At 42.5% G+C, this 27,176-nt stretch overlaps 9 protein-coding genes across 9 annotated transcripts; 4 read left to right on the forward strand and 5 right to left on the reverse strand.

The window, feature by feature from the left end:
• The first annotated feature begins 503 nt into the window (after positions 1-503).
• Positions 504-5,634, forward strand: BCR41DRAFT_420754 (hypothetical protein). Its single transcript, XM_022029936.1, has 10 exons — positions 504-1,185; positions 1,349-1,732; positions 1,943-2,447; positions 2,576-2,766; positions 2,921-3,329; positions 3,427-4,188; positions 4,287-4,421; positions 4,519-4,725; positions 4,812-5,098; positions 5,201-5,634. Exons 1-10 carry the CDS (start codon positions 925-927, stop codon positions 5,579-5,581), a joined length of 3,522 nt encoding a protein of 1,173 aa, XP_021883078.1. The 5' UTR covers positions 504-924; the 3' UTR covers positions 5,582-5,634.
• Positions 5,635-5,744: 110 nt separating this feature from the next.
• BCR41DRAFT_420755 (TMEM164 family-domain-containing protein) lies at positions 5,745-7,708 on the forward strand. Its single transcript, XM_022029937.1, has 5 exons — positions 5,745-5,975; positions 6,223-6,321; positions 6,476-6,730; positions 7,029-7,285; positions 7,453-7,708. The coding sequence occupies exons 1-5, from the start codon at positions 5,887-5,889 to the stop codon at positions 7,626-7,628; spliced, it is 876 nt and encodes a 291-aa protein (XP_021883079.1). The 5' UTR covers positions 5,745-5,886; the 3' UTR covers positions 7,629-7,708.
• Positions 7,709-7,732: 24 nt separating this feature from the next.
• BCR41DRAFT_350089 (hypothetical protein) lies at positions 7,733-12,752 on the reverse strand. The gene is made up of 2 exons (XM_022023602.1): positions 11,353-12,752; positions 7,733-11,167 (listed from the first exon to the last, which is right to left on the reverse strand). Exons 1-2 carry the CDS (start codon positions 12,264-12,266, stop codon positions 7,897-7,899), a joined length of 4,185 nt encoding a protein of 1,394 aa, XP_021883080.1. The 5' UTR covers positions 12,267-12,752; the 3' UTR covers positions 7,733-7,896.
• A 2,076-nt stretch (positions 12,753-14,828) lies between these two features.
• Positions 14,829-16,733, reverse strand: BCR41DRAFT_369324 (hypothetical protein; the record flags this gene model as incomplete). Its single annotated transcript, XM_022026445.1, has 1 exon — positions 14,829-16,733. One exon carries the CDS (start codon positions 16,731-16,733, stop codon positions 14,829-14,831), a length of 1,905 nt encoding a protein of 634 aa, XP_021883081.1.
• Positions 16,734-17,346: 613 nt separating this feature from the next.
• On the reverse strand, positions 17,347-18,772 carry BCR41DRAFT_21711 (hypothetical protein). Its single transcript, XM_022019987.1, has one exon. The coding sequence runs from the start codon at positions 18,556-18,558 to the stop codon at positions 17,419-17,421; it is 1,140 nt and encodes a 379-aa protein (XP_021883082.1). The 5' UTR covers positions 18,559-18,772; the 3' UTR covers positions 17,347-17,418.
• Positions 18,773-19,629: 857 nt separating this feature from the next.
• On the forward strand, positions 19,630-20,622 carry BCR41DRAFT_420758 (hypothetical protein; the record flags this gene model as incomplete). Its single annotated transcript, XM_022029938.1, has 2 exons — positions 19,630-19,636; positions 19,990-20,622. 2 exons carry the CDS (start codon positions 19,630-19,632, stop codon positions 20,550-20,552), a joined length of 570 nt encoding a protein of 189 aa, XP_021883083.1. The 3' UTR covers positions 20,553-20,622.
• Positions 20,623-22,904: 2,282 nt separating this feature from the next.
• Positions 22,905-23,843, forward strand: BCR41DRAFT_350098 (hypothetical protein; the record flags this gene model as incomplete). The annotated part of the gene is made up of 1 exon (XM_022023603.1): positions 22,905-23,843. One exon carries the CDS (start codon positions 22,908-22,910, stop codon positions 23,835-23,837), a length of 930 nt encoding a protein of 309 aa, XP_021883084.1. The 3' UTR covers positions 23,838-23,843.
• A 164-nt stretch (positions 23,844-24,007) lies between these two features.
• BCR41DRAFT_303229 (hypothetical protein) lies at positions 24,008-24,748 on the reverse strand (the record flags this gene model as incomplete). The annotated part of the gene is made up of 2 exons (XM_022020704.1): positions 24,008-24,474; positions 24,565-24,748. The coding sequence occupies 2 exons, from the start codon at positions 24,746-24,748 to the stop codon at positions 24,008-24,010; spliced, it is 651 nt and encodes a 216-aa protein (XP_021883085.1).
• BCR41DRAFT_350099 (hypothetical protein) lies at positions 24,587-25,357 on the reverse strand. Its single transcript, XM_022023604.1, is given in 3 exon segments — positions 24,587-24,935; positions 24,954-25,005; positions 25,101-25,357. The coding sequence occupies 2 exon segments, from the start codon at positions 25,340-25,342 to the stop codon at positions 24,954-24,956; spliced, it is 294 nt and encodes a 97-aa protein (XP_021883086.1). The 5' UTR covers positions 25,343-25,357; the 3' UTR covers positions 24,587-24,935.
• Between the last annotated feature and the right edge of the window lie 1,819 nt (positions 25,358-27,176).

Consider the following 27,176-nt stretch of genomic DNA (forward strand, 5'->3'; position numbering starts at 1 on the left):
CACTTTGCATGCTCTTAATAAAAAGAAGGCATCATCCTTTGATATTTATCCAGGCGTTCAAAACAATTGAAATTCCAGGATGAGCATGTGGCTATTAGCTGCGAATCACTTCTTAACGTCAACCTCCCTTGGGTGGAGGGTTTTCTTTTTTTTGTCTCTAGTTAAAACTTTATGAGAAACAGGCTAAAATACCAAAAGTGCCTGAAAGTGGGTCGTAAACTAATGAAGTGTTTGCTGTTTGATCCATTTCATGTAGTTTGACCCAAAGACCTTTCGTAACTTTTCATACTTCTGTATCCAACATTCTTTTGCTGTCACTCTGGCCTCATTTTTGGGGAAGCCTTTCAGTGTTCTCCATTCCCTCATCTCACACCCTCTCTCATTCATCGTCACTTTTCCCAAGCCAGGAGCAAAGCATCTCTCACAACCTCACCCTCACTCACACCCTCACTCACACCCTCATGCTCCGTTCTCTTGTAGCCTCGTAGTGCTGTCTTTATTTTTTTTTTTTTTCCTAAATTCAACCCATCTTGTTTGCTTCCGCTCGTCAGCCTGCATTATACGTTCATCATCACTAAACCGTACTTTTACTCTCCTTTTTTCCTTCCTATTCATTTTCATATACCCAAACTCCTTCCATCTTCGTCTGTTTAGCTCACATTTTGCGGCTCTACAGACTACCACTGTACGCTCCATTCATACTATTCTCTTAACCCTGACCTTCTAGCATTCCTCTCTTCTTCTCACCTCCTATTCTCTCACGTCTTGGTCAACTTTTTTTTGTTTGTGCCTTGCTCTCTGTGCCTTAATCGAAATTCATCTTGACAGCTCATTTTCTCTTGAGCCATCAGCGTCGTACACTCACCCCGCAATAAGAAAAGTGAACACGCTGGCACCTGCTCGACCCTTGCCACTTCCTTCGCCATGAGTGAAGCCCAGTCGAGTATGTCACATCCATCGCCACAGGACCCTTCTCAGCAACTTGACAGATCTGGAGACATGGCATCCCATTCTTTTCCGCAACAGACAGACCAAACACGTCTTCAAAGTCAACCCGTCCAAACGACGCCTGTCGTGGAGCTGGCTCCTGCAGTGCAACGGTGCGGAAAATGTAATCTCCAAATGAAAGGCTCGTTTGTGCGTGCGCTGGGCAGTACATATCATCTCGACTGTTTCAAGTGCATGGTAAGACAGCGGCATCTGACTTGGCCTAGACCATCCTCATGAGCGTGTTCTTTTTTTTTTTTTTTTTTTTTTTTCCTATTCAGTGACCCTATTTTTAACTCATCACTCCGATTTTGATGCATTCAAATCTTTCATTACGTTACAAAATGGGTACATCATCAAGGACTGTGGCCAGATTGTTGCCTCCAAGTTTTTCCCCATCACCGAGCCCGATGGAAAGCAGTATCCACTGTGTGAGCGCGACTATTTCCGGCGACTCAACCTTGTGTGCCAGTCTTGTGGAGGAGCTCTTCGTGGCTCCTATATAACAGCACTCGACTACAAATATCATATTGAGCACTTTACATGCTCGGTCTGCCCAACCGTCTTTGGACCTAAAGATTCTTATTACGAACATGATGGCAAAGTTTATTGTCACTATCACTATTCGCTCTGTTATGCTGTCAAGTGTGCAGGATGTAGGACTGCCATCCTTAAGCAGTTTGTCGAAATAAACCGCAACAGCCAGGACGAACATTGGCACCCAGAGTGTTACATGATCCATAAGGTAAATGGAGAACTTTCTTCCTTCTTTTTGTCGATCTCGCTCACCCCCGCTGCATTGTAGTATCTCCACTGTTTATTATATTTGCTTTTCTTTTTCCGGACGTACTCTCTCCTTTGTTCGCAGAGATACCTTTTTATTTAATTGTTGAAACCAAGTAATTGAAGTCTAATTTTTCAATTCCGCTATATTGTATCACATGACACGTATTAGTTCTGGAACGTGAAACTCTCCTCAGTTCCGCAGAAAGAAGATCTATCCCAGGACGAAGCAGATCCAGGGTCACAACCAGAAGGGACAGAGTTTGGAGCAGGCACAGACATAGAGTTTAGATCAGCAGTAGGACCAGGGCCAACACTTGAACGGCGACAAATTGAAATTGACGGTAATGCAGATCCAGCCGTTAGTGACAGAGAGGTTGTAAATACAACTGCATCCCCAGGAGAAGATTCAGCGTCATCTGTCGAGATTAAGACGCCTGAGGAACTTAAACTCGCTCAGCAGCAGATGGAGGAAAAGGTCTACCAAATCTGGACTGTTCTCTCAGCATTTGAAGAGTCCTCAGCGGGCTGTATTTCCGATATGCTGCTCCATGTTTCCAATGGCGCCTACTATGAAGGTGTGCTTATGGCTGGGAGATTTATTCTCCATGTCGATATCCTTTTTAGCGCAATTGATGACCTTGAGGCTCAGATGAAGGAAGTTGGTGATAAAAGTGGTAGGTTAACTGTGCATTCTGTAGATCTTAATTGTGACCTTTTGTTGATATTGTTACGCTGGGGCGCTATCGTCAATTCTATGCTGATATAGCAGTCTTGGATGCTCAATCTCCTTCATAAAACATAGATATGGCGCATGGGAGAGAGGCTAAGATGCTATGTAAAAAAATCGTCAACTTTTTCTCCTTACTCTCACATACTCAAGAGAGCGGCGTTCGACGACTTGGCATGACTCAGGAGTTACTCTCGTTGGTCACTGGATTGGCCCATTATCTCAAGATCCTGATCCGCATTGCACTAACCAGTGCGCTCAAACTGGTAAGTTAGCATTGCTACAGTATGCTAATAGAGCATTAAATGAACAAATTACTAATATTTGAGATGCAAATATGTATATTCTATTTATTTATCGAACAAATGGTGCTTACTATTCTCCTACTTAACGGTCGCTGCTAAATTTATATTCGAGTAGGAACGTCAATATGACTCGCCGGCGGTTATTGCCAGATTTCTCAATAAGCTGGTGGAATTAGCAAACAGGGATAAGTGTACAACTGACTTGCATGGAAAACAACCGATCGATGCAGAGGTTACGTCAGATTTGTGCTTGGCATGTCGTGTAACGATAGAGGATGAATGTTTCACTTTTAATCACAATCATCGCTGGCACCCCAAATGCCTCAATTGCTCAAAGTGCGCCGCCTCTCAAGCGTCCATTTATTATGATGCTTCATTTGACCCAAGCAGCGGTCAGATCCTGTGTTCAGGATGTAAGACAGCAGAATCACAAATAGGGTTCTTGCGCGTGACAAAGTTAGAACAATATACCTTTTTACTTCGTGTGGCGTTGATTCGACTGGAGAACCTTCTTCACCTCAAAGGTAAAACGAATTCAAATACAAAGTTATTGGATGTTGATTATGACGCTGGAATTACAGCTGGCGGATACGAACTAATTCTGAGTCCCTTGTATATTAGGTGACGATCTAACAGGCACGGATCAAAGAAATCATCAACTGGCAACTTCGCCAACATTGACTCCACTTTCGCCACCTGGTTTAATACGCAACGATTCACGGTCAAAATCTTATTCGGCAGATGATAATCGGCAGTACGAACCAATCCATCTTGGGGATATCAAGCGCGTAAAGTCCACTCATCTTGATCGAAAGCTTTCTAATTCCGCACGCATTCCAAGGCGACAGACAGTGATCGAACGTCAGCGACGACAACCAGCCACTAAAGACGCGATTATTAACGAGTTGGCTGTAGATGGAAATGTTGAACAAGATGATTCCGGGGGCACGGATGCGGAGGTGGAGATCATAATTGTTGATGAGCGACCAGGACCGGACGCACTTAATCACGAGGAGGAGGAGGATAGAGAAGGACCTGATCCGAATGCACCAGCGACACTCTCAGATCTGCCAGAACGACTTCGCAATACCACATCGAATACTGCCTCTACTTCTTCGAGCCGAAATCGTCATAGCAATCCTTCTCAAAGCGGACAACAACCAGAAGCATCCAACACTACTCTTCATCCTAAAAGGCAGTACCTGAGTGAGCTTTCTGCTCTAGAATTATTTATTGTCAAGCATCTGGCCGTTTTGACGCTGGCGCCAATCGTTTCAGAATACTTTACGTTGGAAGAACTTTTGGATTTGATTGGACAGCGCAAACAGACATTATGGGGTCGATTTGTAAAGGGACTCAAGACGGACAAGAAAAAGCCCAAAGGTAGAGACTCTATTTTCTACTATTTACTCGTCTTGATGGCAGAATCTTGATGTACACATTTTACTTACTGAACTTATTTCATTATTCCGTAACATTAGTTGAAGGTACATTTGGTGTCCCCTTAGAAGTTTTAGTGGAGAGGAATGGTGTGGATTCAGCACTAGGGGCGGGTCCTGGAAGGATTAGAATCCCTAGCTTTGTAGACGAAAGCATTACTGCCATGCGTAATATGGGTATGTAGATTATGCTCTGAGCCATGATCACAGTTCATAGCGTGTTTGATCATTGTTTTGATACTTTTTTTTTTTTTTGACTTAATTTTTATCTTAGACATGTCGGTGGAAGGAGTTTTTAGGAAGAACGGTAATATCAGACGCCTCAAGGAACTGAGTGAATCCATTGATAAGAATCCTAGTTCGGTTACGTTGAGTGACGATAACCCGGTTCAAGTGGCAGCGCTACTCAAGAAGTTTTTACGCGATCTGCCAGACCCACTTTTAACATTCAAGCTTCATCGCCTTTTTGTTGTTTCTCAAAGTAAGTATCGCAGCTTTTGGGGCAGTTATAATATATATTATATCTAAATCGAATTCTTTTTAAAACTTTTTTGTTTTTTGAAATAGAAATGGAAGATGAATCGATACGAAAGACAATTTTGCATTTGACATGCTGTCTGCTCCCAAAACCTAACCGCGATAGCATGGAAGCTATCTGTATATTCTTGCGTTGGGTAGCATCATTTTCTCATGTAGATGAGGAAACGGGTAGTAAGATGGATCTCCACAATTTAGCAACTGTAATCACACCCAATGTCCTCTATTCAAAATCCAAAGACCCAACAAAAGATGAAAGTTTTCTTGCGATTGAAGCTGTCATGGGTCTATTAGAATACCAAGAAGAATTTTGTGTCGTAAGTCCTTTTTATTATACTGAGGTTTTTATGCAAAAAATCCTTGTTTACATACTCACTCGAAGTACTGGATTAAATCCCATTACTTATTAATAAACATAGGTCCCAATGGATCTTTCATCCATTCTTAGTGATCAGGATCTAGTGGAATCTTCAACAGATCTTTCATCCAAAGACATCTTGAAGCGCTGCGAGAACTTGGTCCGGTCCAAGATTAAGAAGTCCCATTCTTTCGGTGATCTCTATGGAGACTCTAATAATAGTTCACGGGGAGAGGGAGGAGACCTCACAAGTGTAGGCCAAGTCAATTGCGAGAATGCACAACTCAACAGCAGTAATAGCCATGGTCCGTCGACGACAAGTGCGATCCGTATTCCGGAGCGACCGCGGCCCTACCATCATTCGCACTCGTCGCAGGCAATACCACATGAAGGGATAAGTAATGGTGGCCGAGAGCGAGGATCCACGCCCATGTCTCTATAGTGTGCGAGCCTTGGGTTTGATCTCTATTTTAATTGACTTCCAAATAAAGTCGGTATAGTTTGCATGTTAACTTTGTCATGTGATAGAACCAGCAATTATCGCTTTAAGTGTGAGCAGCCCATCAATTCAACTTATTAAGCATACTTTAAAAAAAAGAAAAGAAAAAAAAAAAAGAAAAAAAGAGTAATTCATTATTTTTCATTCTTCATCCCCAACATTATTTGATCAATTCCTCATCATTGACATCTACTGCCTCAACCACCTTCTCCTCTTATTCTTACTGCTGTCTAGATAAGAATTGACTAATGTTCGAAAATATGGGCAATTGGCTCTTGGCTATCGCAGCCGAGATGCCCTTCGAAACTGACTGGGAATCATCCTTGAACGGATCTTGGTGAGTGCTGACATAAACAATTAGCATACACATACAAAATAAAAGATGCTTAACATTCTACAAATACCATTGATTAAAAGTTCAATGTTCAAGTATTGTTTCTCCTCCCTACTCTCTTTCTCCTTCGCTTCGCTTGCTACTCGTATCTGTCTCCACCCAAATATATACTTTTTGTTAAAATGTACTATATTCTTCTTTTTATCTTGGGCCTTCTCCTAAATTGACCTGGATTAATACTTTTATACAGGTACCTATCCCCCCGTCGCCATATGGTTGAGTTTTTTATTTATAACATGGTTTTCCTCTCTACGGCTCACTTTTTTTATCGTCGCGCTCTTTCTCCTGGGTAAGCTTTCAAGGAAGATAAAAAAATCGGACATGAAGTTTTGAGAATGCGTATTCAAGCATTGACATAGTTATTATCGTTAAGTTTTGTTAATAGCACTAAAATGGTTTCAACCTTCTTTTTTTACTATTATTATTTTTTATTGTCTTCATAGATCACCCATTTCTCGACTGTTTTCGTCATATGTTCCGCCGGCTAAAAAGTCAAGGATCGAGATCACAGTACAATTATTATTGACGATCTCTTTGGCGATTACAGTGTATCAAAAATGGACCCGAGGAGGACTGTTGTATTTGTTACAACCCTGCCATATGTCTGCAATGATGTTGATCTCAATTCTTGCTGGACCCAAGGATAGGAAATGGCCACATATCCTATTGAACATTTACTTCCATATCATGTGGGGAACGTATGTGTTGCAATTATTATTGATTATCCAGTATTTGTAACTTTTGGCTTTCTTTTTCACATTCAACGCTTTGACTTTTTGGGTTTGTGATTATGGATATGGACGCAAATGATTCGACGCAAGCTTATTTTTTTTTTTATTTCCCTGTGATTATGTGCTATGCATTGCTGTGTGTAACCCTTATTTATTTTGGGTTCTCCACTGATGTCAAAACAGGCCAACTAGACTAACAAACGCAAATTTTCTTTTTCCCTCTTGCAATTCACAACCACAAAAAAAAAAAAAAAAAAAAAAAAAGAATGTTGGCTCTCTTATCTCCAGATCTTCGCGACTACGACATGTTCTTTGAGGTCGAGAACTTCTATATTGAACATTATCTACTTCTTATTGCGCCTGTATACATGATTTGGTCCAATCGATATGTAATCTGGCCCGCCTCAATGGATGTGGCACTCATGTCCTTCTCTCTGTTTGCATTATATCACTCTATGATCCTAAGCACTGTAGCCTTGGTGCGAGGACAAAATTTGAATTACTTGTTGATGCCACCACCAGGTAAAAAAAAAAAAAAAAAAAAAAAAGGAGGACGCGCTTGCATAGAAAGAGCTTTTTTTTTTTTTTTTTTTTATTTTTTTAACAGTGATGAGCTAATTGATAGGAGGCATCTGTTGACTTGCTCCTTTTTTTTTTTTTTTTTTTTTTTTTTTTTTACACTTTTTTAGGCCCCTTGCAGTTTTTTGGAAAGTGGTACCGCCCTGTTATGTACGCTTTCTGTGTGTTCTTGACAATGTCGCGATATTTCTTGGTTGAGCTTGTTATTCAGTACATGCCTCGCCGGAAAATCCATCCACTGCAGAGTGAAACTAAGGATGGAACGGTCAAGCGAAAGACGCTTTAGAAGATGAGAGACATATTTATAGATATCCAAGTACATACAGTTCATTCTATTTAAAGGGTATAGAGAGAATAATAAAGTAGACTTTATTTTATTTATTTTATTTTCTAGGATATTGGGTTATTAGGATATTGGGTTATTAGGATAATAAAGAGTGAAGCGTTAAAATACTGTTACAAGTACATGGACAGAATTACAGAACAATACTTTTCATATTCATTAAGAAATGCCGCCATTAAATGCATAAAATTAGAGAGAGAAAAAAAGAAGACTAGCATCTGCCAGAGAAAATCTCAGGAGGGGGCGGTGGAGTTGAAGAATAAGGTGTTGGAGAAACAGAGACTCGGATCATGCCATCGCGCTCTCGCCGTCCTTGCACATTGCCCTGACTGCCACCTGCCAGGCGAATCACACTCATCTTCTTTTTCATCACTCTCTTGGATCGCATAGAACGATCACTTCCTGTTCCTACGCCCGCACCTGGCCCGATACCTCCATTATCTGAAGCACCAAGATCAAACGCGATATTACTACGCTGTTGTGGTGCAGCATGATTGCTCTTTGACGGTGTAGTGATTTTCAGGGGTGGAACATCGCCAAATGATGTCCGGAACGATGTGGGCGGAGAGGGGTACGATGGTAATGGCGCTGGTGCAACCGCTGCGGTCTTGCTGAAGTGATCAAAGAATGTTGTTGGTTCTTTTGACCTCGTTTCTGCTGATGTCGAGACTGAAAAGATATCCTTTCGCTGTGTCTTGAGGTCCTCCCATCCTTTCTGTTGTTCTCTTTCCGCGGTGGCCAAGAGATCTTCAAAGTCCATCGCCTTGAGATCTGCAGGTGTCGTTGGCGGAAACTCTTTTCTTGGATCAAATTCTTTAGCGCCAGGAATGCTAAATGAGTCGCTGATGTTGTCAGACTCTAGAGTGGTGGAGTCAAATGACGCGTATTGTTGATGATACTGAGAGTGATGATGGTGTTGACTGGTCAGAGTTTGAGCAGAGTGGGTGGAAGCCGAGCTAAGGTATCGTGAATGCTGCGGAACAAGAGTATCAGCTGAGGCTTGGTGTGGATGCCGTGTCGTAGATGACGATAGTGATGATGACGATGGCTGATATTGATAGCGCCCGAACGGAGAGGTCATATCATTTGATGGCGAAATGGACCCAGGAGACTGTGTGAGAACCACTGAAGAATGAGCAGTGCGAGATGATGGAACTATGGGACGTGTGGAAACTTGTAACGGTTGGGGAGAACCCAACTGACGAGGCTTCCACGAGACAACATCCTCGATTGACACTGGCGAGCGTGCTGACTTTGCATGGGATGAGGATCCGCCATTGCTATTGTTGGTTGCTTCTAAAGACGCTGGAGACGTGGGTGAGGTTAGAATGCTGCGGCTATCTTTTCGTGAAATGACTGGCGTATTTGAAGAGCCCATGCCGCCTGCTGCAAAACGACGAGGTGATCGAGGACTCTCACTACGCCCTTGACCGGAAAATCGATACTGCTGTTGATCATCATCCATGTCGAACGAAGATTCAGACGTTGCTCTAAATGATCTTGAAAAACCGTTATTGCTGTCCGCACCGCTTCGTCCTCCACTGCTCCTGTTAAGATCACGTGTGCGGATTGTAAGCTTAGGGAGTTCTGGGACTGTATCCGAGTCGGCGTCAATACTGGAAATCCTTCGCCTGGTGGCGGCGCTTTGTGCATCATCTGAATTAGCTTTGGATACATTGAAAGCCTTGTAATTGGAAGATGGACCGAGCTGGATCTCATCCATAGAAATGTCTGCATCCCCAGTATAGCCACTGATGGCATCCCCGTCCGAATCGAACCCTTTGAATTCCTGATCTGTATCTAGTTCCATCATATTTGACGAGACAGTCAGTCGCGATGATCGTGTGGCCTTTGATGGGGGTTGCAGTAAATGTTGCTGTTGCTGTTGCTGCTGTTGTTGTTGTTGCTGCTGCTGCAGTGACAGTCGTTTAAAATTGAACAGCCCTGGTACAGCAGAATTATTCACTACATCTTGGGCATACATTTCCGCGAGTTCTAAAGTGAAGCTTGTGAATGTGTGGGTAACAGTCGCGCTTGATGTGTTATCCATATTGAAGAGGTAGCCTGGAGAGCGAGGAAGGGGTGGTGTCTCAGTGTTGCTGACAATGGAACGAGCAGCACTGCTCTGACGACGACGACGCATCGCCATTTCAAGTGTCTCGCGCCGCAAACCCGGTGATCTGGGCTTCGCAACTGCTGTGGCCAAAAGCGCGGGGTGGGTGGCGGAAGTAAATGAAAGGGATCGGGTGGATCGAACACTATGAGATCTGCTAGGACGTGTTACCATCGCTCCATCATTGTCAGGCGTTATAGCATGGGTTGGAGGTTGGGCTTTTGAGGCTTCTGATATCGCTGCGAAGGGAGTAGGTGACTTTGATCGCTTGGAGTCCAATTCTGCCTCGTTATATTTGTGTTTAGGTTTCCCGAGATGAAGTGATTTCAAAAGCGACCGACGCCACTCTAATGATTGAGGCCCTGTCTTTTTACTTGCTAATTTCTCAAGATCAAGAGAAGTCGGAGCTCGTTTCTTATTGTTGATGTTGTCAATATGCAGGCCTTGGTTTCTTTCATTGCCATCACCATCTTGACTTTGCTTTAAGAACCGCTTCACGGCTTCTTTGCCAGCTCTTACAGAGCTAGACCCCTTATTCGATTCCGTATTAGCGAGCGACCGCTCCATCTTTTTCCGCTTTTTGAGGGGCAGCTCAGCAAACTGAGTATAGTCTTCATAGTCAGCGGGCAGGATAATATCGAGTGATTGGTCAGAATCAAGTTCTTCTCCTACTTTAAGGTCTTGGAGTTGTTGGTGCAATGTTGCTACTGAGATATCTGTCTCCGGGTTTGAAACGGGCCCTGATTGTGATGGCTTGAGTGTAGGCCTGAGCCCATCATTTTCCCCAGTATTTGCCTCCACTTCCTTACAAGAACGAGCATCGAAAATGTCTGCCCCCATTGCCATTTGTTGTGGTTTTGAGAGCGCCTGACCGTCAGTCTCAAGACGCACTCTAGGAAAAGTCCAAAAGATCTTTGAGTGGCGCGCCTTTGAGCTATTAATTTCTGCTAGATGGTCCAGTTCCTGTTGCTGTTGCTGTGAGGGGTCCTCAGCAGGTGAAGTGACGAATGCAGACAGCCGGCGCTTATCACTGTTGCCTCTTTGAGACGACTCTGCGGTTTCCTGTGCCTTAGTCTTATCTCGGATATTAGAAGATGACTTCATGGAGGCGAGTGTGCTGTTGACCTTATTCTTGAACTTGACACGGAGTGAGGCATTGCCTTCAAGACAAAGCTCTTCATTATGAGGCGAGTCGACGATATCTCCTATTGACGCCGGTTCGGATGATGTAACGGTAACAAGAGGCATTTGAATAGCTCCTGATTCGTCGGCATAGGTGGAAGGTGTGATATGAGAGGTTCGCTTATTGGTAAAGGGCACTGATGGCTCTTTAGGAGCTGGAAATAAAGAAAGTGGTGGGGCACTTGATCTGTTTTATTGGTATTATGCATATTATAATTAAATGGTGACACGAAGTAAAAGATGAAAATATATCCATTAGTAAGTCTGTTCCCCTCATCCAAAAAAAAAAAAAAAAAAAAAAACTTAATAAAAGAACCCATCCATTGGCTACGCAAAGGTAGAGAGTTAGAGAAGGAATGAACATGTTATTACCTTTTCTGCTGAAGATGCTTGTTTTTAAATTTGTTGAGGGCTTTCAAAAAGCTCGATCTTGTGGCTGGGGTCTGTAAAGCATTGCGATGTTCACTGCCATCAATCGATGACTCATTACTCGTCTGGTGCTCTTGTTGTCGTTGCTGCGGCTGTGAGAAGGATGGTTGCTGGTTGCTTTTTGATAACCTTTTGTCTGTAAAAGTTACCGCCCCTGCCGTGAGTTTTTTAGGGTTGTTATTCACATCTAATGCTTGCTCTGCTTTCCGAGGGGACAGGTTGTGGTAAGAAACAAATTTGTCATTTGTAATGATGGGTGAGGAAGGAGTTTGGGTCATTTGAAGTGTATCTCCTAGCATTTGCTTTTCTGATGAAGAGGACGGTGTTGCCAAGGATGGTATTGAGAGTGGCTGTATACCTGAAGTCCCTGTGTTGACGCCAGGACCAGGACCAAGAGCTACAGATGCCCCTACTCCTGCTCCTCCTCTTCCATTGCTTCGTACTGATGCACCGCCTCGTCCCTTAACCGCCATCTCTCCATTACTCTTGTTCGACTCCTTTGCTCTGGCTAATGTTCGATGATCAATTTTCAGTTCAATATCCCAATCACCAAAGATGGCATTCGAAGTTGTGGCTACGAACTGCTTCGATGGTCGACGTGTATGATGATGGTAACGAGGATGATGTAATGAAGCTCTTCGTGTAATGTTGGAAGTCTTTGCTTTAGTGATGGATCGAGCCCTAGACCGTTCCTGTGATAACGATTGCTCTGTTATCGTTGGCAGCCATGTGTTCGAAGTAATTGGTATCAGACAAGAGGAGGAGGGATATGATGAGGGAAGGGGTCTGCAATGGCTATGATCGAGAGATATTGAGTCTGACGTGGACTGAAGTATGGAGGGGGTCGGGGCCGACATCTAGTCAAGCAAAAAGGTGTAGAATGATGGAGTTGGAAATGGATCGGTGTGAATTAGGGGGAGTGTGCGAAGGGGAAGCGTGAATTTATGGGTGAGTGGCGGATTCTGTTAAGACTGCAGTCCAAGGATTCCAGTTCGATATTAAGGAAGTTCTGTAGGCAAGATTCAAAGGATGCACGCAAGTTGTGGACAGAGGGACCAGTTAGTGATCAAGGGTTCAAAGGTGGTCAAGATTGTTTTTGTTTCAACAAAGAAAAGAAAGAGTTGAAAAGAAACTGCTGTAACAAAGCAGCAAGGAACAATAGCAACAAGGCAAAGGGAGCGTGTGAACGGACCAAGGAAAGAAAATGCAAATATATTTATGAGTGTCTGTTGCTTAATTGCTTGTTTGTTTGTTTGTTTGTTTGTTTTAAGTATTATTATAATATGAAGTATGAATCAGAATGGTGAATGCGTTGAAGGAATGGTCATGAGAAGAGGATGATGAACCATTACCGATGCTGAATAAAGGAGAGTTAACGACTTCTAGTCTAACAAGGTGCTCTATAAAATGACTGCAGCTCATATTCAACGACTTTAGATGTGCTCACACATTGGTGTTTGGATAATAATAACAAAATGAGACACTCTTGTTTATGAACCTTGTGCGACCTTTGCCTCAGTTGGCAGGGTAATTTGCCCAGAAGAATGAAGACATGACATCGCATGAATGGTATCCACAATCATATTGAAGAGGATCTGTGCTGGCAACGAAAAGAGGAACAAGAAAGACGAGAACATCTGCAGTGCCAACAGATACTTTTTCCTTTTCTTTCTTTCTTTTTTTTATTTTTTTTATTTTTCTGCTCACAGGCACAAATCTAGTTTACAACAATCGTAAATGCATTATTTTCATCCAAAATAAAATTTTGTCCTTCAACTTTATTTATTTAAAAAAGGAGCTGCAACGGTCGTCCTTTCATGCCACGCGATTATCACCATCAAGAATTAAACTTTGGAGGGAGATGGTGCCTCTAAATGCATCGGTTTTCGCGCGAAAATTCGGAAATAATAGCCTCTCCAATTGGCAGTGTACCAAAATGCATATCTAAGAGAACCTTACCTCTCTATCACAACCGTTATTACTACTTATGTGCGCTACTGCTACTTTTACTATCGGTATTATCATTATAACTTTAGACTTGGATTCAAGCGTTTGTGAATTGTACGGATGCTTACTAAATTTTAGAGTGATGAGTACTTGCTCAATAATTGTGATTGCTTATAGTACTTGCAAAAGAAAAAGGCCATGAGGCGATATGGAAATGTGCTATCACGAGGACCATTGCTTAGAGTCGTTAGGAGGAATGCTGTTGGGCCCGTCTAGTTGCTAAAGCTGTACTTTTTTTTTTTTTTTTTTTTTTTTTTTGAACCAAAGATCTACTCCAGATCAATATGCACACGTGAAGGGCAAGTCAGCGAAGAAGGTGATAAATGAGTGTAGGCGACTGTTCGGACTCCATCTGATACTGTATAAACACCTGAATACTGCCACATGCTATTGACCACTCTACGTCCCTTAAACAATATTCTTAGCATACATCTGAACTTTTGCAAGGGATGTGTCAACACTTCGACAAACATGTAACATTTAATGGCTACATCACAGCCCTTGGATTGTGGAAGCGCTGAAAGTATGCAGAAAACGGGAACCATTTGTGTTTTTACTAGCAACAAGCGTGGTTTTAAAAAAGTTTGCCTCCAAGGAACAAATCCTATATCCTTCATTGCTCAAAAGAGACAATCTTGTCTTTTCTGCACCCCAAAAGCTCGCCATAATCCTATTGAAGCGTTCAGAGGCATTATTTGCCTCATAGTTTGAGGATTAGCAGACTTTCAGTCAAGTTTTATTGTTTTGAACAACACAGTAAATCCTGTCCATTCGAAGTTAATCCCTTTGGATGGCAGCTATTCAGGGGATGCTAATCAATTCTGCTAAATTATGGTGAAATCAGAGCAGATTTGGAAAACCAACAAGCATCGAACAGTCGCCTTAATAAGTGAGCGAGGATCTCTATGACGCGCATGGACCATGGGGGCGACTTTTCAAATTCTTTTTTATATAAGAAATACAAAGTCGCCCCCGGCTAAACATTCCACCGAGGAGTGTGGCCCTTCGTCTTGAAGAACAATAAATAAAGGCGAAACAAGGTAATGAGTGGAGACTTGAGTAGATCGACAGTGGCAATAAGATGGTTGATGTGAATACAATTTCTACTGAGTGGAGTCTCAACCTATTGCATAGTGCATCATTGAGAGAGATTCCTATGTACTCGAACATTGCTTCCTCAAGTATGTGCATGAACCTGGGCAGAGAAATAATTATCGCAAATATAATATGCAGTCGGGCTCTCCAAGTTATGAGTGTTGAAGACCTTCGGCTATTTGCAACCATCTTAAGGATTCAAAATATGCCTGCAATATGACGTCTTTTTAAAAAGGAATTGCCCAAAAAATATTTTATTTGAAATTAAAGTGAATCACCAAATAAGCTCCTTTTAGCTTCGTCCCAACAAACATGTCTTATCTGGGGATACTCCTGGACTTACCAGTGTGATTGGGTCTATGTACTTCGTTGCCTTTGTCATCAAAGTCATTTTTCCCGCGAATATACAAAATCATAAAGTCCGGACACAGCACACCATCTCTCGTTACTTTGAAGTCCCTTTTATCGATTACTGATTTTCCTTCGCCAGTATTCTTAGCTTGGGTCTTTTTGGTCACCTCTGTTATTTCCATTTCTGCTCTGTGAGTTCCGCCGTATGTGTAGTCTAGGAAATACTCGATTTGGTTTCTGCCATTAGAATATTTCCGATCTGTAAATGCCAAATCAATTGCTGCAGTGCCCTCGTTGTGTTTTTGAAAATTAGAAATCGAAACTTGAATAAAAGTGTAGCCAAGTATAAAATCGAATCGAGGTAGTTCGCCTCCATGTATCAAGATATTCTTGCCCTCATCGCCAAATCTTTTAGGTGGATCTTGAAGATGTTCAAAGCCATCGACTCTCAGCTCTAAAAGTTGTTCCTCCTTCCCAGCGAGGTTAGTCGACTTGAAGATTATGTTGTTTTGCTTGATAAGCTTCTGAAAGAAAACATCGGAAAATTGTGCGGGTTGCAAGATATTCTGCCTTGCGGCACATATGTAGTCGTTGGGGAGTGGACATAGCCTGTATAGTCCCAAAAGTGCCGCCTCAGATGCTGGTGTAATTGGGCGCTTCATAATCATACTCCTGCCCTTGTTCCGATACTCATACATTATTCCAAAATGGTAGAATCGCCAATCAAGTGGCGGTCCTGTATGATCCTTGCTTTGCAGAAACACATCGACTAGAGCTTGACGAGTAGTTGGTTGGAATATCGGTTCAATTTTACTATAACAGTTCTTCAAGATCTCCAAGAATTGTTCTTTGCGATCCTCCTCATAATCCTTTAGTCGTTGCTTGATCCCATTAGCTGTGAGCTCAATGCCTTCAATGTCTTCGCCAAAAAAAATATTGAGTTCCCGTGGCACACATCCGGTGGCTTTTTGAATCTCGCCTCGTAGCTCATTCAAATGTTGGCGGCCTGTTGGGTAGCGATTATCTATGATCACATCCAGTAGCTTATTGAAAATATCAGGCGACATTGGACCAACATACTCGACATAATGTGATGCGTCTCTGAGAATGAGCTTTGCAAATCTTACCGTACTGCTAAACACTACTCTCGCATTATTTGAGTTGTTCCAGGAGTTGAAAGTCTGTAGAGGCCCTAAAAATGGGAACCTTTCGGGCGCAGACTTACTACTTTCTGGAAATAGTGCACCATGCTCATCCACGACAAATAATGCCTTTTGACTTCTTGACTGGAGTAGTTCAGCAAAGATACAGGTGGCGCTATTCACATAAGGATCCTTCGATGTTTCAATTGCGACCATTTCTTTGAGCTCTGAGGCTGTCAAAATATCTTTGTTGATGGATAAGAAGATTTGACAGATCAGCTTTGATGCGGCAGTTTTAGTGTCACAATTGCTAAGCTTACTAGCATCGGCAATATAAAGCACTGGCCAACCATGTGCGTATGCCTTGGCCACAAGGAACCATGAAATGTATGATTTACCGACGCCCATTGGACCCGATAAACACTTCTGGACAGACCACTCACTGTTCTCGAGCTCATTCCATAGCTTCATCATCTGTTCGGTCACAAAAAACTCGCGACCTTGGTAGCCTTTCGCAAAGAATTTTGGGCTCTGACCAAGATCCATTGAAGTAATTCGATCTCCACCCTTCACCGTCAAAAGCGATTGGAACTTGGTGCGGGGTTCTGGTGCGTACTTGTTATTCTCGATCAAATCCAGTATATGGAGGGGTAAATCTACGGGTTCGCCATCGGCTGCAATATGTCGCTTCCAGGAACGACAGCGCTTTGCAAGGTGCTCTTTGAGCATATAAGAATAGCGAGACTGACGTGAGTATGAAATAAACAAACTTCCTCAAGAATCATCAAAACTATGAGTGGGATGAACTCACCTTTTTCGTCTTCTGTGTCTTCTAGGTTCCTTTTTGGACTTCTTGGGGCTGTTTAAAATCCACGCAAAAAACAACAAGAGGATAGTTAGATAGGCCTTGATAAAAGTACCTATATGCGATAGGGGAGCCGAAATAAACTTAGCAAAAAGCCTCACGAGAGGACAGTGAAGGTCAGAGCATACGCACGGGCCATGGGGGCAACTTTTCAAATTCTTTTTATAAAGAAATTCAAAGTCGTCCCTGAAGTGTAAATATAACGTAATAAAGCCTATTTGGCTTCATAAAGCATTTTTTATTTTTATTTTTTTAAACATTGTTCCAATGATGTGTCCAATGCGCCGAGCCTCATCAATACGACGAGAGACAACAACGATGTGACTCTTCCCGAAACTATCAAGGCTATCAAGCGCTCTATGATCGGAAATATTGATAGGTATTTTTAAACAGTCTTTATCCATAATAAATGACTCGGAAACAGAACTTGTAATGTCCCTCCAGACTATGAAGAGCTTAATTCAAACAATGTGATTATGTGGGTTTTATCATGAAGAACTGTTTTATTTGAACAAAATACGTTGGTGTATTTTTCATAATGATCGAGTACTACGATTGAGTTCCTGAGGCACGCCTCTTGTTCGCTGAAGCTGATGCTGAAGCTGATGCTGAAGCTGATGCTGAAGCTGATGCTGAAGATGAACGTGAGACTACAGGGCTATTATAGCTGAATCTGTTTACAATCTCATCTTTCATGCGATCGTACAGAGAAAGAACATAACAAAAGAGAGTTTCTGCATCCTCTCTTAGCGTCTCCTCCTCCTTGAGTCTTAGATCTCTCAAAACCTCCTTGGCTTTGTACGTCAATGAGTCGTCTTCCTCCATCGTGCACTCTACGAAAGTCCATTTGAATGCGTCGGTTACAATGCCGAATGACTTGATGCGTGTGGCGGGCCTCTCTTGTCCATCGTCATCCGCCTCAGTCCGCTTTCGTTTTTTTTGTTGAAGTGCGACGTCGAGCTGTACTATATTTTGAGCCATACCTTTCACATGATCGTCCTTTTTCACCTCCGTGACTCCAAGAACTTGCGACTGGTGGATACGATCCAACACAGCAAAATCCACCGGTCCATGTCCCCGTAGGCCGGTTATCAGTTCTTGTTGCTCAAGATACATATCCACTTTGTAGGACTGCATGGCTCCAACCATGAAAGAGTCGACGATCGAGTTCCTTGTGAACTCGCTAGAGCTAGGACCAAAAATGTAGGCCTCGTTTTTCCGGCTGCATTCTTTGATTATTTCCTCCAACATCAGCTTCTCATCGTCAGTCATCGCCCTTGGTTCAATATCAAACAGTGGGAGAAACTCAGGGCCTTTACCGACGTTGTATTCTTCCATCACTTCTTTCCAAGTGAATTTCGAAAAACTCTTTCCAGGATTGTCCAGGGATATGACAAGGTTTTTCCAGCTACTCTCCTTTGCAATCGCCAAAATAGACCGAAGTTGGGGATCGCTAATGAGCATTGTCGGTATTGAGCTACCCGGCAGATGCAAGAATATCTTGAGGTCCTTGTCCTCAGCAAACTGGTCAAAGTACTTCTCAAGGAAAAGATGAAATTCAGCGAGAGTTGCCGTCTTGGTATCCGTCACGAAGGTGCAAACAATCTTCTTTCCTCCTCTTTTGTCGATGATTCTCAATGCTGCAACGCAATAGAATGCAAAAAATAAAAATAAAAATAAAAAAGACATAAAAAGTGGTTATAATTCCGTCTTTCCAAGCTGTAACGATAAAAAAAATTGCTAATTCATTCTATCCACATCTATCCACACTTACATATGGAGGTATTCTTCGTCAATGCCTCGAGGTCCGACAGCTGTTTACGCAAAGCTGCAATCTCGGGGTGTTGGGTATCTAGGTTGAACAACAGGTAATGGAGCAGGAACTAGTTGATTAATTAAGATACATCCCAAACATAAAGGGTTATCTTTCAGAAGTCAAATCAATGACGTCATGAAAGAAAATAAGCTTCATCAATTTGAAAATATCAGTCCATCAAGAGCTAAATACATACCTTGCGGCGGCAGCTTAACAAAAATATGGATAGTTTTCCTTGGAAGTTCAGAAGTAAATATCTCCCAAAGCTCCATTGACGCGATTGCGAGAGCCTCTTTTGACTCGATTTCTGACTCAAGCACGGTGTTGCCTTCGTCAGGGATGGAAACCTTGTAGAGGGTGAGCTTGTCTGCGGCAACATGATCGAGTTCTGGCTCCTTCGCTGCCTTGATGGCTTGCTTGAGTTCGCCGACCGAACAATTGGAAGGAATCTTTACAGGAAAAGGCGTTGCTTCTCCCTCAACAATGCAAAAAATCTTTAGTTCAGTTCGCTCAGGGATTTTAGGCCCACTGGTGCTTGAACCCTCTTCATACAGACTAGATCGAGGTGATACGTTTCGAGATGATGTTCCGGTCTTTCTCATTGTGATTTCAAACCTTTTTAAAAACAAGGATGAAATGGACAGAAGGCAGAAAATAGGAAAAGTTTGATAAAAATGTTAAAGGATGTTAATTCAGTAGCAGGATGGTTCAAAATTGTGACAATGTAGGCTGTGAAGATGAAGTTGAGGGAGGAAAAAAAAAGTTGTTTGCGTGACGAAGGAAAGGAGTGACAATTGATAAATTTGTTCCTTATAAGCCAGGACTGAGGAATATTTTTTCTTTATAATTGTCGTTCTGGCGACCAGAGCCATGCCGCGGTAGAATGTTTAGCCGGGGGCGACTTTGGATTTCATCTCTATAAAAGAATTTGAAAAGTCGCCCCCATGGTCCGTGCACAGACCATCTGCGCCGCCGTGTCACCACATCTGATAAAGTCCTGCAGATGGGGCGGTGTGGCTTTTTTTTAAATAAAGAGCAAAAGGTCAAAGGGTCATGCGATTTACTTTCCATCCAATGAAATCATGCCATCTCATCTCTTTTCCTTATCACATCACAAAATGTTAAAACACTTTCATCGCCATGAGAAACATCCATTTTATTCCTTTCCTTCCTCCATCCCTTTCCCTTCGCTCCCTGAATTCCTCCACCAGGTCGCTATAAACCAAGACAACCAGTACGTACATGCTTTCTGCGCGCACCAATGAAGCTTGCTCTTAAACTAATACTCTGCAATTCATAAACAGTGCGCGAAGAACCCACTACCATCGAGATACTGCGCAAGCGGCTTGCTGCTATTTCGCTTGAACTCGCAGATGCAAAGGACGATCTTGAAATATCACAGGCACAACTTGAGGGCACCCTATCCTGTCTTTCTGAAACTCAACTTGAGCTGAAGAACACTAAGGATGCTCTTGCCAATAGCGAGCGTGCACGCCTGGAGGCCAACCGCGACCGAGTGTTGAGTCGCCCTTATGGAAAGCAGGAGGTCTTTGCTATTTTGAAGTTCCAGCAGCCTCAGCCATTGCCTATTGGAGGCTATCGTCTCTTTGCGCTGCAGCGCAAGGCTGTCGATCGTACCTTGGACCAGTTCATTGCTGACAATCCTGACCTCGACCCCGTTGAGATTGCAGAGTTGCGATCTGATCGTTCTCCAAGAGGCGAAAACGTTTACCTACAGATGAAAGATGACGTGGCTGCACCAATCGACTTCAGCCGCCGCAACTTCGTTCTCAAGGATAGCAAGACTGAGGAGGAGATGATCGTTTATGTTCAAAAGGTCTTTAACACTCATACTCAGGAAAAATAAGAATCATTCCCATGATAGTCTATTGTTCACTCGATAACAAAATAAAATGAAATTGCTACTCATATACTATAAACTATCAACATATTACCTACTATGTCTGAAAATACAAACCGGACTTACAAAAAATTTGAATCAGTTTACTTTGCTGCTGACAAGAAGCAAACCTTGGGTCCACAAGCAAGGGCTCACGAATGGGCTGATGCGAACAGTAATACTTTCTTTGTGATGTACGAAAGTGGCCTTTCTCCGGATGGCAAGAAGTCGTCTTATGAGTTTGCAAGCTACAAGGATCTACCTACATTTTTGGATATATATAACAAACTCCCGAACCCTTACAGATGCTTTTTCGAGCAAATCCGAGAAGGAAATCCCTGTTGTGAGTACTACGACATTGACTGGAAACTTACTACGACCTCCAAGGGAAACACCGATCCTCCTTCACTCGAAGACGGCGCTAGTCCACTCGTCCCTAGCGAGGGCATCGATGCTATTGCGCAACTTGAAAGACGAGTGTTTGGTGAGTTTCTTGCTGCTCGCAACCAATATGCACCGAAATATCCCATCACCGAGAATCAATGCCGAATCTTGACTTCATCCACTCATAAAAAGATATCATTGCATGTCATGATACCAACGTACACATTCGAGAACAATCACAGACACCTTTGGACATTCCTGCTTGATTTTTTCAAGGATATCAAAGCTGACCAGGATCAGAATGAAGGTAATCTGCTCAAGTACATTGATTCAGGTGTATACTCAAGAAGCAGAAGCATCCGATGTCTCGGAAGCTCGAAACGTAGAGACATAACCAGACGTTTCATCCGTACCCCATGGCATCAGCCATCTATGCATGCATTGGATGCAGAATTTTTCATCACCAATGTTCAGCCCAATAGTATCAAAGTGGAAAAATCTCCAGCTGCCGACAGGTTCTCAAGGCGCCAGCGTAACCAGATACCGTCAACTTCAGCAGCACTTGGAGATGCATCTAGAGATATGACATTACCACACCAGTTGTCCGTATCTGTCGTCTCTGATGCTGTACATAGAATATTTGCACAACACAAGCATGCAAACCTATACAGAATACAGTATGATGGCCAAGGCGGGATCTATAAGCTGCAACGAGTTCAATCTGGTCAATGCGATGTATGCAAGAGAAGACACGACAACGAGAATGGCTATCTTCAAGTGAGTCGAAATGGAAGAGTGACGCTGTATTGCTACAGAGCTATTGCCGAGGGTTTATCCCGCAATATCCTCGTCGGGGAATTGGATTTCGGCGAAAAGATTGTCCTGAGACAACATCTTGCTACGTTGGACACAGATCAGCACTTGCATCCAGGCGAAGTGTATGCGTCACCCTACATCAAATACCACAAATCACCGATGAGTCTCTTGATAAGGAGCGAGACTGGCACTGGAAAAACGACATTCTTGGAGCAGTTTATTCAAATGAACCCAAAGTTGACGTATCTTGCAATATCTCCAAGACAGACACTAGCCTCCAGTCTAGAGAAGAGACTCGGGTTTAAAAGCTATTTGGATTTTCCCTCCACTTATATCAAAGGTCAGAAGATTGTCATACAAGCCGAATCTTTACATAAACTGGATCTTGCATACTACACCATGGATGTTGTTCTGGTTCTGGATGAAGTGTCATCTATCTTTGATCAGATGACAAGTGTCGCCACCATGAGGGGCTTCCACAAGGCCAATAATGATATATTACGAGACTTCATTAAGGTATCCAGGAAGGTGATTGCCTTGGATGCTGATCTAACAGACCGAGACGTTCAGGTCATCAAGGAGCTTCGAGATGATGTCCACATTATCCATAATACATTCAAGCCACAGCAAGGAGATCTCGTCTCTCTTTATGAGAATGAGGCTTCTCTGAAGTTAAAGGTTATTAACTTAGTCAAGTCTGGAAAGAAAGTGTGGATATGTAGCACACAGAAGGCTGAAGATGCTGAAAGTTTACATAGTGAATTGAAGAATATGGGGTTCATTGGGATGTGCATCACTGCGAATTCCCTGGAGTTGGAGAAGAGGGCATTTGCACAGAATATTAATGAAATCGCACCAACTCTCGACTATTTTATTCATACTCCAACCATCACAGTTGGGCTTGATTGTAACATGCAACACTTTGATTATGTTGCAGGATTTTTCATGTCACAAAGTAAAGTCAATGTAGAGACATGTAGGCAAATGCTCAGAAGAGTACGGCACGTCCAGCAAAAAGAATACCTTGTCTATATCAGCAATTCAATAAACAATCTTCCAACAACACACAACGAAATAGTCAAGTATCTTTGCAGCCAAGAGGTTCAAATCAAGGGATGCGCTATGGATACGAATGGCTTTCCGCTTGATCTGAGGGTAGGGCAAGGTCCTGGAGTGAAGCATGATGTTGGCGATATTTACTACACAATATTCATCAATGCACTGATAAAGAAGCATCTATCAATGAATGATTTTCTTCAGCGTTTCATTGCTCAAATGGTTCAGGCTGGCTGCAGAGTTGTTGGGCTATCTAATCAGCCCAAGGACCTTAAGGTTTCTGAATCTCTGAAACAGAGGACAGCCACCCTACTTCAAGCCAAGTATACAGGGATATCGGAGGCCAAGGTAATTGATTACGAAGAATTACTACGACTGGAAACAAGGTCAGACCTTTCTACTGAAGAGTATTACGCAGTACAAAAATTCAGGATTATGGACGCCTACGGCATTGAGGACCCATCTATCCTTACGCCTGAATGGGTGCAGACCTACAGTAACCCAAAAGAGATGAAGGTCTTTCAGAATCTGCGAGCCTTGAAGAACGACCCAGAGTTGAAGATGACAAAGCAGAGCGACTCGTATCCTCTGGGGAAAGATCAAGAAAGGAGGGACACTGGCGCCATACTACATAGACTACATCATTCAAAGTATACCAAACTAAAGTATGCAAAAGACATCCTCTTTGCCTGTGGTTATGACTCCCCATTTGATCCCAAATGTAGAGCATCCACTGCTCTCAAATCAAGCCTGGATGAGCAATGGGAATCGCTATCGTCAAACATGCGGAATATTTGCACACAACTTCTAATCCCGTACCCATCTCATAGCAACTGGAACTTCAGAAACCGGCAGAACTTTGTCAACTCTGTCTTGAATGAGGTTTTTGGTATTCATATAGTTGGAACTAACAAGAAAGCCACAAGCTATCATATAAAATACATGAGGGAAGTAGGGAAGAATTGGGAAGGTTTCTTCAATGATGGAACTAAATGAATACAACGGAGGGCTTGAGCAGATTACGATATTGTATTCTTTTTGAAAAGTCATGGATTAATATTTAACCGGGGGCGACTTTGGATTTCATCTCTATAAAAGAATTTGGAAAGTCGCCCCCATGGTCTGTGCGCGTCATGATGGTTTTTGAAAGTACGTGCAATCGGTCTCTAGAAGCTGATTTTGGTTCTCCAATAGTCTTGGATGCACTGTTTGTAGTTGGAATGCTGTAGAGCCACCCATGTTGCCTCAGAGATATCGAAGCCTTCCCATTGAACCAGAAACTCCATGTCCTCACCTTCCCCGCGATGGTCTAAAATCCTAGCAACCTCGTATCCCTCCTGCGCTGTCTCTGCCATAGTCTCATCTGCAGTGTCTAGTATGTTAGGCTGCGAACTAGCTACAGATAGGAACGCTTCTTGTAGTTCTAAAAGACTTCGACCATGATTTAGTTTGACTTTGATGCTGGGGAGCTTCTCATAAGCAACCTGATACTCATTATTGTCTGGAAAGTCAAACGCATCTTGCATCCAGAATGTGTGGTGCGTCTGAGTGGGGATATTATGGATTGACACGACTCTCTTGATATTCATAAGCAGGCAACAAAGCTTGAATTGGAGATCAAACGTCTTTGCGTCTGAGAAACGGATGGGAGCGTCGTGTGTGAACTTGGAGAAGGTGGATTGCATGTCTCCAAAGCACCCTTCGATGCTTGACCGAAACCCACCAAACGCTTTATTGTAATGTAACTCTTGGTCTGTCATGGCGATCCCCCTAGTCTTGCGCACAGGATAAGAGAAATTTTCGTAGGACAGTGCATTTGATGGTTCGACAATTTGTCTAACGAACCCACTGTAGCCACCGTCAAGAGCAACACAGTCCAGCTTGTGTATATGCGATGCAATGTTCATCTTCACAAGCATAGTCCCATCATTGAAATCTCGACAAGGAGCTGGCTTGGATGCAAACAATATGATATTGTTCATGTCTGAACACACTTGAATACGAAAACCCGACTTCTTGAGTTTATAAGAGTAGAGACTTGGCTTGTCAGCACCGATGTAGCTGACTCTTGTGTCATGTCCGTCTAGATTCAATGTCACATGCTTGAATGGATCAGGGTTGTTCTTGGCAAGTAGCAATCGTAGCTTCAAACTCGAGCACATATCTCTCATCATTGAGGTTATGTCATCATGTAGTTTCACAGGGTCCCGAAGATAAAATTCCCTGTGCAAGTCGTAAAAGGACGTCTTTGGTATGAACCTTGACATTGTAGACAATGAATCTCCTGTGATTAGTGCATACAGGAGCAGAAGACCCTTTTCGACATTACGATATGGGCTACCATAGTCACGCACTCCAAATACTTGTGTCAGAAAAAAGAACGTAGGGATGAATCCTAGACGGTCAAGCACCATTGACTTGACGTGTGTTACGTCAGATATCTCTTTCATCTCTGTGCGATGAAACTTGGCTTTCTTTATAGCTGGCCACTCCTCTTGCATGAACCTCCACTGAGCCTCAACAAGGCGTACATATTCCTCAGAAACAGCGCTCATACAGATATACTCTTTGCAAGCTATTGGATATAAAGCGCTTTATTACAACTCCTCTATATTATTCCATGTGTTCACTTTATTTTCATCCTACCTATTCAAATATTCACTTCAATTTACAATCCATCCGAATATGGCGACTGTTCGGACTCCATCTGATACTGTATAAACACCTGAATACTGCCACATGCTATTGACCACTCTACGTCCCTTAAACAATATTCTTAGCATACATCTGAACTTTTGCAAGGGATGTGTCAACACTTCGACAAACATGTAACATTTAATGGCTACATCACAGCCCTTGGATTGTGGAAGCGCTGAAAGTATGCGGAAAACGGGAACCATTTGTGTTTTTACTAGCAACAAGCGTGGTTTTAAAAAAGTTTGCCTCCAAGGAACAAATCCTATATCCTTCATTGCTCAAAAGAGACAATCTTGTCTTTTCTGCACCCCAAAAGCTCGCCATAATCCTATTGAAGCGTTCAGAGGCATTATTTGCCTCATAGTTTGAGGATTAGCAGACTTTCAGTCAAGTTTTATTGTTTTGAACAACACAGTAAATCCTGGCCATTCGAATTTAATCCCTTTGGATGGCAGCTATTCAGGGGATGCTAATCAATTCTGCTAAACTATGGTGAAATCAGAGCAGATTTGGAAAACCAACAAGCATCGAACAGTCGCCTTATGTTACCCAATATATGGGATATGTACTTTACACATTGATATTAACAGCAATGCCATATCTAACGCGTCTCTGAAAAGAAAAGAAAAAACAAAAACAAAAACAAAAACAAAAGTCCAGTTGAAGTTGATTGCTGTAAGTTAAAGGAGAGGCTCTTGCACGCACACATGCATAAGTTTTTGAATGGTTTACAATGGCTGGCAAATTACAAAGTGAACATTACATAAATTGCACCTATACCGACTACGCGCTACAATCGTCTACTTCCTACACTATCGGTGGTACTGAATACCATGAGAGAAATTGTTTGCTATTAAAAGCTCTAACATGTTGAAGGAGGGGAAATATAGTTTTGTAATTTCGTCCCATGGGAAGGGGATGCACGGTGCATGAGTATCTATTGAACGTAATACAATACGAAAAAAAGTAGATGGCTGTGAAGGAAGTGCCAAAACATTTGTATATACAGTTTTATGTGGTTCCGTAAGCTGAGAGCACGACATCGCCTTGTTGGAGCGATATTGACTAACGCGCAAAAATGAGTGAGAGTTTTAGTTTTTTTTACTTTTACTTTAATGTCTCAATGAGAACTCGTTGCATCACCATGGATATTGGCTGTATGGTATCCTTTGGCCTTGGAAGAACTACCGGTTTAAGAGAATATGGTCTATCATCATCATTGTGATAGTGATAAGAGAAGTATAACTAGTCATTTACTCAGTTTTGAAGGCAAATTTTAGAAAACTCAACCCTTTGCTTTCTATTAGCTCTGGCCCGCTTGCATCAAAGCCCATGCTTCCTATAGACTCGTCACCAGCCTAACTCCCTAAATACTACAATTCGTGTATCATAGAAGCAAGATTTCTTTTTGAGACCGATATGAAAAAAATGTTTGTGTAAAATCATATGGCGTAGAATATATGTCACAGAGCCACATACCTAGACCTCAGATCATCAGCTTTCCGTCTGAAGCCAATAGCAAGCTAAGAGATATAGTTCCTATCTAATATATAGCAAATGAGAGTTCTTTTACAGTGCTTTGGTATTTGGCACTATCGCCTAATGTCATAGTATTCGGTAGCTCGAGGTTTGAGCTAT

Source organism: Lobosporangium transversale (assembly GCF_002105155.1).
Source record: "Lobosporangium transversale strain NRRL 3116 chromosome Unknown BCR41scaffold_11, whole genome shotgun sequence".
Lineage (NCBI taxonomy): Eukaryota > Fungi > Mortierellomycota > Mortierellomycetes > Mortierellales > Mortierellaceae > Lobosporangium > Lobosporangium transversale.

Excerpts from the sequence above, each read along its gene's own strand:
- BCR41DRAFT_420754 (XM_022029936.1), top strand. The coding sequence starts at position 925 with ATGAGTGAAGCCCAGTCGAGTATGTCACATCCATCGCCACAGGACCCT. Across the intron at positions 2,448-2,575 it reads GGAAGTTGGTGATAAAAGTG|ATATGGCGCATGGGAGAGAG; the intron begins GTAGGTTAACTG and ends CATAAAACATAG. Across the intron at positions 4,189-4,286 it reads GGACAAGAAAAAGCCCAAAG|TTGAAGGTACATTTGGTGTC; the intron begins GTAGAGACTCTA and ends CCGTAACATTAG.
- BCR41DRAFT_420755 (XM_022029937.1), top strand. The coding sequence starts at position 5,887 with ATGTTCGAAAATATGGGCAATTGGCTCTTGGCTATCGCAGCCGAGATG. Across the intron at positions 5,976-6,222 it reads TCATCCTTGAACGGATCTTG|GTACCTATCCCCCCGTCGCC; the intron begins GTGAGTGCTGAC and ends ACTTTTATACAG. Across the intron at positions 7,286-7,452 it reads CTTGTTGATGCCACCACCAG|GCCCCTTGCAGTTTTTTGGA; the intron begins GTAAAAAAAAAA and ends ACACTTTTTTAG.
- BCR41DRAFT_350089 (XM_022023602.1), bottom strand. The coding sequence starts at position 12,266 with ATGTCGGCCCCGACCCCCTCCATACTTCAGTCCACGTCAGACTCAATA. Across the intron at positions 11,168-11,352 it reads AAGCATCTTCAGCAGAAAAG|ATCAAGTGCCCCACCACTTT; the intron begins GTAATAACATGT and ends CCAATAAAACAG.
- BCR41DRAFT_21711 (XM_022019987.1), bottom strand. The coding sequence starts at position 18,558 with ATGTCTTTTTTATTTTTATTTTTATTTTTTGCATTCTATTGCGTTGCA.
- BCR41DRAFT_350099 (XM_022023604.1), bottom strand. The coding sequence starts at position 25,342 with ATGCAAGAGGAGTGGCCAGCTATAAAGAAAGCCAAGTTTCATCGCACA. Across the intron at positions 25,006-25,100 it reads TCATTGTCTACAATGTCAAG|ATATGTGCTCGAGTTTGAAG; the intron begins GTTCATACCAAA and ends CAATGATGAGAG.